General features: G+C 50.8%; 1 protein-coding gene across 1 annotated transcript; it reads left to right on the forward strand.

Moving 5' to 3' along the window:
- Positions 1 to 930: 930 nt before the first annotated feature.
- On the forward strand, positions 931 to 12,125 carry SLC5A11 (solute carrier family 5 member 11). Its single transcript, XM_068423525.1, has 15 exons — positions 931 to 1,080; positions 2,004 to 2,075; positions 2,817 to 2,921; positions 3,157 to 3,216; positions 3,336 to 3,440; positions 4,663 to 4,768; positions 5,583 to 5,663; positions 6,082 to 6,287; positions 6,972 to 7,107; positions 7,484 to 7,591; positions 7,995 to 8,145; positions 8,373 to 8,541; positions 9,205 to 9,420; positions 10,641 to 10,803; positions 11,905 to 12,125. Exons 1-15 carry the CDS (start codon positions 949 to 951, stop codon positions 12,123 to 12,125), a joined length of 2,031 nt encoding a protein of 676 aa, XP_068279626.1. The 5' UTR covers positions 931 to 948.
- Positions 12,126 to 12,320: the final 195 nt, after the last annotated feature.

Here is a 12,320-nt window from a genome sequence, read left to right on the forward strand (position 1 = left end):
AGGGCAGCAGCCTGGCAGCGCCGGCCGCTCCGCAGGGCTCCGGGGAGCCCTTGCAGGGTCCCTCGGTGGTGCCACGTCTCCTCTCAGGCATCTCTGGACAAGACAATGAGTTTTTATCCCTGTGGGAAGCACATGAGTATCTCAGCCGCAGGAAATGCCTCCGCGGGCTGGTGTGCAGGAGGGAGCCCAGCCCCAGCACCGGCTCTTCCGCCGCGTGGTGCTGGTCCCACACTGCTGCACCATCCATGGCCGTACTTGCTGCTCATCCCCACTGCCCCAGCCCGCTCCGGCATGGCAGAGGGTACATCCATCCATCCCTCTGCTCGGCGACACGCTGCCAGCCTCTGTCCCTGGTCAGGGCGGTCCACCGTACCCAGGAGGAGACCCAAGCACGCTCTGCGCCCGGGCTCGAGCTCTGGCTGTGGCCAAGGAGGAAAATGCCATCGCCGCTGTAGCAGCTCACGTGTCTCCACATCCCAGCAGCTCATCACGGGCACGTTTCTGGCAGCAGCTCCTCACCGAGGCCAGTCCCACAGTGTTGCCACACCGGGACCCGTGGGCTGTCATCACCGGCTGTGCCACGGCCCGGCCCTTTCCTCCGGCTGTTTCAGCTGTTTACACCTCCTCTCTCATCCACCCATTTCTCTGCCAGTTAGACATTATCCACTGCACAGGCAATCCGAGCGACCCATAGCTGGCCATGAAGGCAGCAGCCTCACATCTCAAAAGGGAGTCACGGGTGAAGGCGAATGCCGGAGCCAAGAGCCTTCTCCACCGCCCCGGCACGAGCCGCACCGCAGCCAGAGCCACGGAGCCGATAACCCCTGAATTACTCAAGAAACAGTCAACACCTTCACGGTGCTGCCACATCCTCTCCTAACCACGTAACCCATTTCTTGACAGATATATGCATCAAGACACAGCAGCACTCGGCCTGCGTAAGAAGCCATGGAGCCCACCAGCAGCACCCCGTCCTCTGTGACCCCCCCGTGGGATGTGTTTCCCCAGAAGACGCTGGACTCCATAGACATTGCTGTCCTTGTGCTCTACTTCGTGTTTGTCCTCGCGGTTGGGCTGTGGGTAAGCAGATACAGTTGAAAGCTTTTGTATGTGCCCTGTTATACTGAAAACCATGGCTGCTTGGGCCTCAAATTATTTTACTTTGGCTTGAATCCAGCTGCACTTCACTGGATGCGACTGAACAAGCGGAAGGATAGAGTTTACAGGTCCTTTTCCTCACTTCAGCCTGGGGAAGTGTCCTCCCCGCTCCAGAGGAGAGCTCTTCAGCTCTAGTGTTTGCCAAGGTTTTGAGAACCCTTGTGAGGAAGAGGTCGTCTAAGTACAAAGTATTGCTAATAATAATGTTTTGTCCAGCCAGGAAGGAATTGCTGTCCTATAAATCGCCTGCGCTTGTCCGCAATGGTCTCGACAGCAGATTCCGTAAATTAAAAATACTGTTCACATATAATTAAGGCAGAAGGGCATCCTTTTGGCATGGCTTTTGTAATAGCAGAAGCACAATCTGGCTGTCATCAGGCAGAGATGAATAGTTGCTCCCTTCAAATGTGGTGCATAACTCTCATGGTGTTGCATGAAACTATCTGAAATCTCTGAAGAACAGGAGTCCAGGAGTAATATGTGCAACGCCGAGAATTTCTCCTGGCTGCACCTAAGAACTAGGGATGTCTGCAGTTCTTGTCCAAAATTCCTTGTCTTCCTCGCAGATCTGGAGTGATTTATGTTGCTTATCACAGAAAACATTTAATCAGGACACTGAGATGACAGAAAACTGCGCGTGGCTCACAGCGTTGGCCAGTCCCCTCCCTTGTCCGCTGCTCTCTCGTCCCCCAGGATTCCCCAGCAGCAACTGCAGGTCCTTCAAGAAACCCTCCGCTTTCATCTGATGACAGTAGAGTCTCCCGCTGGGGAAAGCACTTGGTGACGCTCTGAGCAGCGCCTGAAACGATTGCTGAAACCTCTCTTCTGCTTTTCTGCTTTCCCAGTCCATGTGGAAGACACAGCGCAGCACTGTAAAAGGCTACTTTCTAGCTGGAGGACAGATGCTTTGGTGGCCTGTAAGTACCTTTATCACTACACTGCTTGTGCCCTTAGGCTACAGCAAGCCTCAAACGCACTTCTGTCCCAGCAGAACTTATTTCTCCAAACAGGAAAAAAAAACCCCTTCAATCTTTTGCAAAGACCCAGTTATATTAGTGGGGTTTTAATAGACCAGGGAAGCGGAGCTGCTGCAGGGCACTTGCCACAGCCCTGTGCCCCCACGACAGCCAGCCCGCCGGCTTGCAACGCCTGTCTGGTTCCGCACCCTTTGATCTGGAGATTTCCAGAATTAACTGGGTGGTTCCCAGGGTGGACACAGCTTCATGTTGAGCCAGTCTGCGAGGTGGGGTATTTCGTTTGGGCTGGGCTTGCGAGTCAGTCCATACTGAACCTGATGGCCTGATATGTCTACTTGTTACCTCCACCTTCTGCCCTGCTTCGCTGCAAGAGACTAGACCCTGTTTTGGAAGCAGAATGGTCCTAAACATGCCCTCAAGTGAGCAACAGGCAGTGAATGATGAAAGCAGCTGGAGGGAGGTGCCAGAGCCACCGAACATGTAGGGAAAAGAAGAAGGTGGCAGAGGGTGACAAGGATGTCATGTCCTCCATAGTCACGAGTGGGGGAACAGCATCACTGTGTAACCTCCACGGTGGGAATCCACTGGAGCACCAAACTACTCTGTTTACCCCTTTGTCCCTCACCAGGCTGAGAACACGCCTTGTGCCAAGGCCAGACGCAATTTTCTGTCTTTCTCCAGGTGGGTGCATCCCTGTTTGCCAGCAACGTGGGAAGTGGCCACTTCATCGGCCTGGCCGGGTCGGGAGCTGCCTCGGGAATTGCTGCAACAGCCTACGAGTGGAACGTGAGTGTGGCGCGGCGGCTCTGCAGCCGTCTCCGTGCTCTACAGGGCAGCACCACGAGCTGCCACACAAGGGTACAGCTCTGGCAGCCCAAAGGCTCGCTCTCCTGCTGCGTGAGCTAGAAGTCCCCACCAGCTGCTGGGGGTTGGAGGCCTCTGTGGGATAACCCAGTCCCCGTGTCCCCACGAGCCCAGCCTCGACGAGCATCGCTGACCTCCCGTTCCGTTTGCTTTGCAGGGGATGTTTTGTGTTTTGGTGCTGGCCTGGCTCTTCCTCCCGATCTACATAGCAGCAGGAGTAAGTAGATGGGATGTGGTGTCCATCAATGACCTGCTGGTGTTTAAACCACCTGCTTGGCTCATGGGCTTCACCATCTCCTGCCTACCACCGCCTCTGACGGCACGTCTCTCACATAGGTTACTACCATGCCTGAGTACTTGCGGAAACGTTTTGGAGGCAAAAGAATTCAGATGTTCCTGGCAATTCTCTACTTGTTCATCTACATCTTCACCAAAATATCAGTAAGTAGAAAAAAAACATGGAAACAGAGTGAATTAAATTCACTTTGGAAACGCACTGATCAGCAAGGCTGAGAAATGCAACTACTGGCCCTTCCCTGTGCTAGCAGAAAAGGGTGTATTATCAAAATACCCGAGGAAGCTGGACTACAGTTGTTTTGAGAACCTACACAAAAAAAATAACTTCTTTTTTTTTCCCATTAAGGGTCTGAATGCTTGCCACAGCAGGAGGGAAAGCTAGGTGTCAACATCCCAAGCCATAGTTCATTGAAAAGTTGCGAGTGTGGGTGCACTTGTTGTTAGATTGTGTACGTCTGGCAGCCTACCCAGTTTCTTCCCTTTGCATATTTATGGCCTGCGCAGACACGCTGTTACGTGCAGGATGAATAAGAATGTAGGAGTTGGTATGTGTTTAGGTGAAAAGAGTTTAGTGATTTATTGCACCTGTTTGATGTAGTGCCTTGAATAACTAACTGAACCAACCCTTGCACAACGCCTCGCTAGCTGTTGATTGATTAACCGTGCAGCAGCGCAGGGGTCTGGGAAATCAGAGAAGTCCCTGCCCGTGCTCTTCCTCTTCATGGTGGCCTGGCTCCTCCGGTTCTCCTCTAGCAAAAACAAGGCCTTTGATGCAAATCTCTGATAATACAACTCCTGAGAGAGCGTGGATTGTTCAGATGCTTTTACACCTGCCTGTCATTCCATGGGCTGCAGTTTGCCTGCCCTAAAGCTCTCCTAAAATGCAGCATTTTCATGTAGCTGCAGAGCTGGTTGGTCAGGGCCAGGTCCCAGCCCCGAGGGAGGTTTGCAGCGCGAGTGCTCCGCTCCCCAGCCCACACAGCTCTCCCCCACCCCACCTCGCTTGTGCTCCGGGGGAGAGATGAGCTCACCCCACCAAACGCCTTTCCCCAGGGCACCGTGCACGCTCCCCCTCTCTTGGGATAGCTCCATCATCGCCCTCCCTGTCCCCCCACAACCAGTAACAATAAACTGGCTAAACGCTGAACGAAGCCTGGTCCCAACGCACAGGAGGCAGGAGCTGGGGCTGCAGAGCGAGGTGCCATGTGGAGGGGATGCTGCGGGGAGCTGGGCAGTCACGAACCAGACCGGTCCCACTAACAGAGGCAGCTTGGCCAGCTGAATGTTCCCTCTCCCTGGCACTACCAGCTTAGAGGGGGTTGGTAACACCATCATTGCAGCTGTGATACCTGTCCTTGTTCTCTAGGTCGACATGTACGCCGGGGCCCTCTTCATTCAGCAAGCCTTGCACTGGGACCTCTACATCGCTGTGGTGGGGCTCCTGGCAATCACGGCCGTTTACACCGTCGCGGGTACGTGGCTCAGTTTCTGATCATACCACAGGTCCTGCTTAGTGAGCTGAGCGTGTCCACGCGACGCTCCGTGCATCCCCGTGCTTGTGATGGGAGTCCTGCATTTCCCATACAATCTGGGTTTGCCATGAGGATGGATAATGGGGGGGAAGCAATTGATAATTCACCTGTTAAGAAAAAATTACCTGGTAAGAGTAAATGAATACCCCTTATAAGGCCACACCAGACACGGATGTGTCAGTTCTGCTTTAAGGAGAAGCGATGCTCCAGGCATTTGCACAATACATTTTTCCTCTGGGTTTTTTGGAGGTATGAGGGATTAACATAACAACGAGCCGTGTAATGCGGAAAGAGTTGTCGATCCTGGGTGCCCTTTCAGGGCTTACGAGTGGCCAAATGGAACAAAGCCATGCACGGAGTAAGCAGCAAATCCCAAACAAGTGAAGGTTGTTTCTTTCCCACTGCTCACCCCGAGTTGCTCGTAAAGACATACCCCCCCTTTTTTTTTTCTCCTCCTTATTCAGCCTGAGCTTTGTTTTGGAGCTTTTACATGTATTTCCCGTAGAAGTGAATATACTGGACTTTGGCTTTTTAGTAACAAAAAGGTGACTCATTATGATTCCAAACATGAGAAATTTCAGCCAAAGTGTCCTGCACAGGAACTGGCCGAGCTGCCCCCGACACGGGCCGACACGCCAGCCTGCCAGGCACGGGGCTCGGCTCACGCCGCTCGGCAAAGCCTCCTGCAAAGCGCGAGGTGCTACGGCAGAACCAACCCTGTTTCCCTCAGTTTGCTGCTTCTCTGCCCTCTTAGGTGGCCTGGCAGCCGTGATATACACCGACGCTCTGCAAACCCTCATCATGCTCATCGGGGCTCTGACTCTCATGGTCTTCAGTGAGTGTTTCCCTGGGGTTTTATTACTAAATCTATGATAGAAGTTTTACCAAGTACTACAAACAAGCTGGATCGTTACAACTGATGACTCAGTTGATGTTCTGGGAACTGCTTTCTATGTATTTTCCTCTTGGAATACATGCTCATACAAATAATCTTATAGTAGTCCTTTATGTGGTAAGAATGCACGAGTACTCCCTGAAAAATCTCTACAAAAACACGTTCAGAAGCAATATGAGAGGAGAACAAGCACCTTCTCCAGCCAGCAGCTCTGGCGTTACGCTGTCCCCAGCCCAATGCTCGAGTCAATAGCTTCCGAGGTTAAAGGAGATTGTGGAGGATCACCCACAGCAAACCACAGAGCCCGAAAATCAGAGTGCTGACCCATGTGGTAACCGCTTCTCATCACCTCTCGTAGGCTTTGTGGAAGTTGGCGGTCTGGAAGGTTTGCAGACAAAATACTTTGATGCCATTCCCAGCACCCACAAGGGGAACAGCACCTGTGGCTTGCCGAGAGAAGATGCCTTCCACATTTTCCGAGACCCTGTTAACTCTGACCTTCCCTGGCCAGGAGTTTTGGTGGGAATGACCATCCCATCCCTGTGGTACTGGTGTACGGATCAGGTGGGTTACTGCTTATTCCTGCGTTCGGCTCAAACAACATGCTCTTGGTTGGTTGAATCTGATTACAAACCCAGGGCTCGCAGCGTTGCCCAGGCTGGTTTACTATTTCTGGTGGGAATTCAGTAAAATCTGACGCTTTCCATCCTAAATCTGCAAAACTTGATATGCACAACTAAGTTTTGGGCATAATTTCAACATAGAAAGGGCTGAGAGTGTATGTATGAGTTAATCCCAGCCTACAAAGATGATTTTTTTTTTCCCTTAAGTCTTTCACTTCTTGTGAACCACCCGTGAACTCACTCCTTCAGCTTTCCAGGGATCTGATTACCAACCCTCCTAGTGACAACACCAGAGCCAGCAAGACTGCAGCCCTAAGCAACCTCCTGATGTTCCTGTAGCACTCTTTTCTGTTTAACTCATGTTGTTCGTTTCAGGCTCTGTCCTGCTCTGACAGGAGAGCTGCTGACCTGGCCAGGCTTAGCCATTGGGTCAGGGAAGTCCCCAACAAAAAAAGAAGATTGGTTGGGGACCAACCAACCAAACACCCTCCTAAGATGTTAGTAGTTTAGAGGAGGACAAAGTATCCACACGAATGGAATCGGTACCACCACGAATCGGTACCACATCATCTACAGCTAGCTGCTCTCTGCTGACAGCAGACCAAACACAGTTCTTAATTTCTAGGTCATCGTTCAGAGGTCCCTTGCTGCCAAAAACCTCTCTCACGCCAAAGGAGGCTCCTTGATGACCTCCTACTTGAAAATCTTGCCGCTCTTTATGATGGTAATGCCCGGCATGATCAGCCGGATTCTCTTCCCAGGTAAGTGCTGAAGATCTGTTCCCTCTACCACTACAGGCTGTGCCTACTCTGTGGAGCTGAAACAGCCTTTACCAAAGAAGCTAAAAGGTTGCAATGCATCAAATGCCCAAAGGAGAAGAAAATTTCCTTCCTGTTATAAGCTGGGGAACACACATCCTCCTGCAGCAGCCCCCAGACACGCTCCCACACTGCGCTGCTCCGTGTGCCAGAGCAGTTGGCTGCCACCCGTCCTCACCCAAGTTGTGCTGATCTACTCAGAGCTTGCTACATGCAAATTAAATTGCAGTTTAAAACATTCAGCAGACTAACTTTTTTAGATATATTGGTTTATCGTGGCTACGGGATACTGCCTCTCACTCCCCCTTGCTTATTTTAGATCTGGTGGCTTGTGCAGATGCGGAAATTTGCCGAAAAATCTGTGGCAACCCGTCTGGCTGTTCCGATATTGCTTATCCTAAGCTGGTCATAGAACTTCTGCCTGTAGGTAAGGAGCCTGGTAACAGTGCTGGCACTGATGGGTACGGTACACACCAGCCAAAAGGCGTCTGTGAGAAAAGTTCAGAGAGGAAAATACCCTGCGACTACAATTTCTGTGGGGTTCATGTTGGGCTTGGTGAGACAGTGGCAAGGGACAGCGTGCAACAAGAGAGATGGGTGATGATCCAGTATCCAGAGATCTAATTCAGCCAAATCTGGGTAAGAGAGAAAGTGCAGATGTTTAACAATGAGAATCAACTATTAACAGCTCCCTGTCAACGGGCATTTTAAAATTGGGGGTAAAAACATTTTTTAAAGTCTGTTCTAGTTTAAAGAAGAATTTGAGGACATCCTACAGCAGGGTCATTGGGGATTCCTCAGGGCACCTGTACTTCTCCTTCTGTTTCCAGGACTCAGGGGCCTGATGATGTCGGTGATGATAGCAGCTCTCATGTCCTCCCTGACTTCCATCTTTAATAGTGCCAGCACCATTTTCACCATGGACCTCTGGAAGCACTTCCGTCCGCGTTGCTCCGAGTGGGAACTCATGATCGTTGGCAGGTATGGAGAACTAGGATGTGCATTATATCAGCGTTAGAGACACATCTCGGCACACCTCGCAGCCTGCCGCCCCTGTGCAGACGTGGTAGCTTCATATCACACAGGTTTGCTGGAGGGCTGGAGTGGGGGCCTTGTGGTGATGAGAGATCTCAGCAGGGGTCTTGCAAGCTGAGCAACTGGAGAAGAATGGCCTGAGCTAACAGTAACGGCATCTTTTTCTTGCACAGGGTCTTTGTGCTGCTGCTCACTGTGGTCTCCATCCTGTGGATCCCACTGGTACAGGCTGGCCAGGGAGGGCAGCTCTTTATTTACATCCAGTCGATCAGCTCCTACCTGCAGCCCCCCGTGGCCATGGTGTTTATACTGGGTTGCTTCTGGAAAAGAGCAAATGAAAAGGTAACACCTCTGCTGTGCTCAGCACCGTCACCTCTGTGGCCTTGCTGCCCTCACAAGAGTCTCGCAGTTCACCCCAGGCTGAAGTTCTGCTGCCTCAGTGAGATGACAGCATGGCTTGGTTGCAGGGTGTCCTTCACAAATCTTCACAAAGGCTGTTAGGGGCTTATTAGCCATCAGCTTGCTTAGTACATGGACTGTATTATCTGCATCGGGGGGCACAGTGAGCCCAGGGAGAGAAGGAGACAAACCAAATGGCATCAGGGGTCCAAACCCTCCAGTTCCTCCATGATGACTAGTGCTGGGTAAAATCTTCCCAAACTGGGCTTCAGTTAGGCGGAGAACAGTTGTCAGCCCCCCAGGGCTAAGGCAACCATTAGGATACAAATAGCACTCTTCAAATTACTCTGTATAAGATGTTACATGATGCTAAACCTCCCCTCCACACCGAAGTTAACGACCCCCTTGACCCCCCAGAGCAGAGGTACCAGGCTACTGTACCAGCACTGGCAGACCCTGATAGCAAGAGCAGGAAAGGGAGGAGAGGGAAGCCCAGCAAAGCAACAGCAAGGAGGAAGCCTGGCCAGCTCGTAGACTGAGCACAGCCCTGCGCCCTGGGCAGACGCACGCCGCTTGCTCCAATAAAGAATCCCCTTCCATTCCTAGGGCGCGTTCTGGGGCCTGGTGATCGGGCTGCTGCTGGGCGTCGTTCGGCTGGTGCTGGACTTCATCTACCCAGAGCCCCAGTGCGGCGAGACCGACCTCCGCCCAGGCGTGGTGAAGTACATGCACTATCTCTACTTCTCCATGGTCCTGGCCGCGATCTCCGCGCTCACGGTGCTGGTCGTGAGCATGCTCACAGAACCGCCCTCGGAAGAAATGGTGCGTCACCCCTTCGCATTGCTTTTGTTGGGTTTTGTTGGTTTCCAGGATGCCCCACACGACATCCATGGGAATAATGTGGGGATAAATAATCTGGAAATGGAAGTTTCCGTTCACTCTTTTTATTTCTGATCACACTTGCAACAACCCGTAACAGCAGGCCCTCCTCTGCTCCAGTACCCTGCTGCCATTTAAGATTCTGGTCCCATAAATCCAGAGTCCCGCCCTGGAAACTGGTCAACAGTAGATGCTACAAAGAGCTGTTCTTAAGTTCAAACACGTGTGTTTAATCCATGACAAATTAGCTTTTTCCCTCTATTTTCCAAGAAATTCCAGCTTCTGGGTCATCTTTATCAACTCTCTTACTAATTTAGTGAGGAACCATTTTTACTCGCAGCAAAGAGAAATCAAGGGCAGAGAGCACACTTCCTCTGGAACAGGTTTGTGCCAGTTTAACTATTTTCAATAGATACACTGAGGCTACAGAAAACCATTAATAGCAGAAAGAGGGGCCAGAAGGGACCTTCAGAAATCATACAGCCAACGCATCCTCTTGTTTCGAGACAGGATGAACCTGATGTATTTCTGAAAGACCTGGTGAAGTTATTCTTAAAAGTCCCCGGAGAGGGAGAACGCCCAGGGAGGTGTGTGATCAATTCGAGAGCTCACCTGCCCTTCCAGTAGCAGTTTCTCCTCATCTCCAACCTGAATCTTTCCAGCTTCATGTTGTGCTCATCCCTTCCTGTCTGCCCTGTCATTGATATTGAGAACACTCCTCTCTAATGAGTCTTTTACCTATTTGAAGAAAATTATCCTGTCTCCCACCTGTCTTCTCTTCTCTCAACAACCCCAGTTCTCTGAATCCTCCCTCCCTGGCCACAATTTCCATTCTTTTGCTCCCTTCACTGACCCGCTCTCAGCCTGCATCCAGTGATGGCCCCGTGCAGCAACGTCTCCTCCTCAGAGTGAAGCGTCCCACCCTTCAGAGAGTGTATCTGTCCAAACAGCTATCGTGTGCCAGACCAAACCAAACCCAACGTGCCGGTGGTAGCCATGTCTTCTGTAGTTACCAGCACTTTGCTGTTCACCTGCTCCAAGAGAGTGGGAGAACAGATTTCAGCCCCTCTCAGCATTCTCTCTGCAGGCTGCTCTACCGCTAAGGCAGTCCTTGAAACAACCATGAAAGCAGTTCTCTTTAACACCACTCTTCATGCCATCAGATAAGTCGGCTTACCTGGTTCACACGTGGGGATCTACCAGTCAAGCAAGACCTAGCAGTCAGCCCTTCCCCTGACGCTGCAAAAGGAGCGTGTGAAGCTGAGCGTCCAGCTCTCCAGATTGATATAAGCATTGCTTCTGAAAATAGTTCAGATGAGAATAAATGTAAGTGCTCCGACATCGTATTCAGTAATACCTACACCTAACAACCCTAGGCGTTATGTAAAGGCTTTGAAGACAAGAAACGTTAAAACTGCTTCCTCTGGATTGCTGTAACTTCAGGGCATGCTGAAAGGTTTTTACCTGGCAGTGCTACTTAAGCAGAAGTTTAGTTTCTTTTCCATCTCTTGATGGCATTACATATGCTTGAAATCAAGAAGGAGCTGGATGGGATACAGAAAGCCATGCCCCTTACCCTGCGCTAGCGAGCGGTGCTGCTTGCACCTGCGGCAAGGAGAACTGGTTGAAAAAGGGGAGGGTGGAGGAAAACCACAATTATTTTCATGAAATTCCATTTCTGTTTTTCAGTGATGTTTTCTGATCGACTCTAGCAGCAGGGAGAACCCAGAGCCCTGGGCGGAGTTCTTGACAGATCAGTGAAGGAGGATTTACATTTTTTAAAACTTGTACTTGTCGGTATTAGGTACAAACATGCACAGTAACTCATTCTGCATTATCCAGCGATGATTATCGTCACTCGTTTTTGCCAGGCTTGGGACACTGTTTATGTAACTTTGCAGCTTTTGCTGTGTATTCCTTTGCTCTACAAAAAGCTCTTGCAAAGATCAGTAAGTTAATGAATGACGGTGCAGCTCTCCCAAGTGCCGGGAAGCCTCGCGGTGGTTGTGCATGAGCGCTGCCTTCCTGGCGTTTAGTCCTGCGTGCCCTAAACCACAGCAGAGCTGGGAGAATTCAGTTTACGTGTGTGTGGTGTGGAGTCACCCTAAATGGGCTAGAGCAAGAGGAAGCTGACGGGCACCACGCAGCTACAGCTGAGCTTTTAGGTTTGGCCTACTGTCACCGTTTCTTAAAATGTTGGGAACAGCAGCACTTGAGCTCAGAGCTCCAGGGAGGAATGAAACGGGTACTACAGCCCCCAAAGATGCTAATTGAAGGGCTTCCTACACCTCAGCGTAGATAGCGTATTCATTTAAAGAACGCTGGTGCATTTTTGCATCAAAACCCTTTGTACAGGACCACACTGACACATTCCTGGGATTTGCTTTGCTGGTGAGATTTATACCTCACTACTGACTGTGTTTTTAGGTACGACTAAGGCCAAAGGGAACTCGAAGCTGATGACAACCTTTCTGTGGCTCTGCGGGATGGAGCGCAAACAGGAAAACGCCGAGAACACGGTGTCGACTAAACCCGAGCCACGTCCTGTGGCTTCCCTGGAGGAGAAACCGCTGGTGAAACACGTCCTGAACATCAACTTGCTATTATGTGTATGTGCCGGGATCTTTCTCTGGGCCTACTTCGCGTAGCAGTTGGCTATTCGATTCCAGACGACATCAACTAATTTTAATTGGTGTAAATAATAATAATTAGCAGAGGGTTAATGTAATTCTTAACGCTTTCTAAATGTTTTTTCTTTATTTAAGAATACAGACTCTCCTCCCTAATCCTTTCCTTATTTCTAATGAGGGCTTGGCTGTGAGAGGTGCTGAGCGCTGAGCACC

The sequence above is a fragment of the Nyctibius grandis genome, chromosome Z (genome assembly GCF_013368605.1).
Source record: "Nyctibius grandis isolate bNycGra1 chromosome Z, bNycGra1.pri, whole genome shotgun sequence".
NCBI lineage: Eukaryota > Metazoa > Chordata > Aves > Nyctibiiformes > Nyctibiidae > Nyctibius > Nyctibius grandis.

Excerpts from the sequence above, each read along its gene's own strand:
- SLC5A11 (XM_068423525.1), top strand. The coding sequence starts at position 949 with ATGGAGCCCACCAGCAGCACCCCGTCCTCTGTGACCCCCCCGTGGGAT. Across the intron at positions 2,076-2,816 it reads GACAGATGCTTTGGTGGCCT|GTGGGTGCATCCCTGTTTGC; the intron begins GTAAGTACCTTT and ends GTCTTTCTCCAG. Across the intron at positions 5,664-6,081 it reads TCTGACTCTCATGGTCTTCA|GCTTTGTGGAAGTTGGCGGT; the intron begins GTGAGTGTTTCC and ends CACCTCTCGTAG.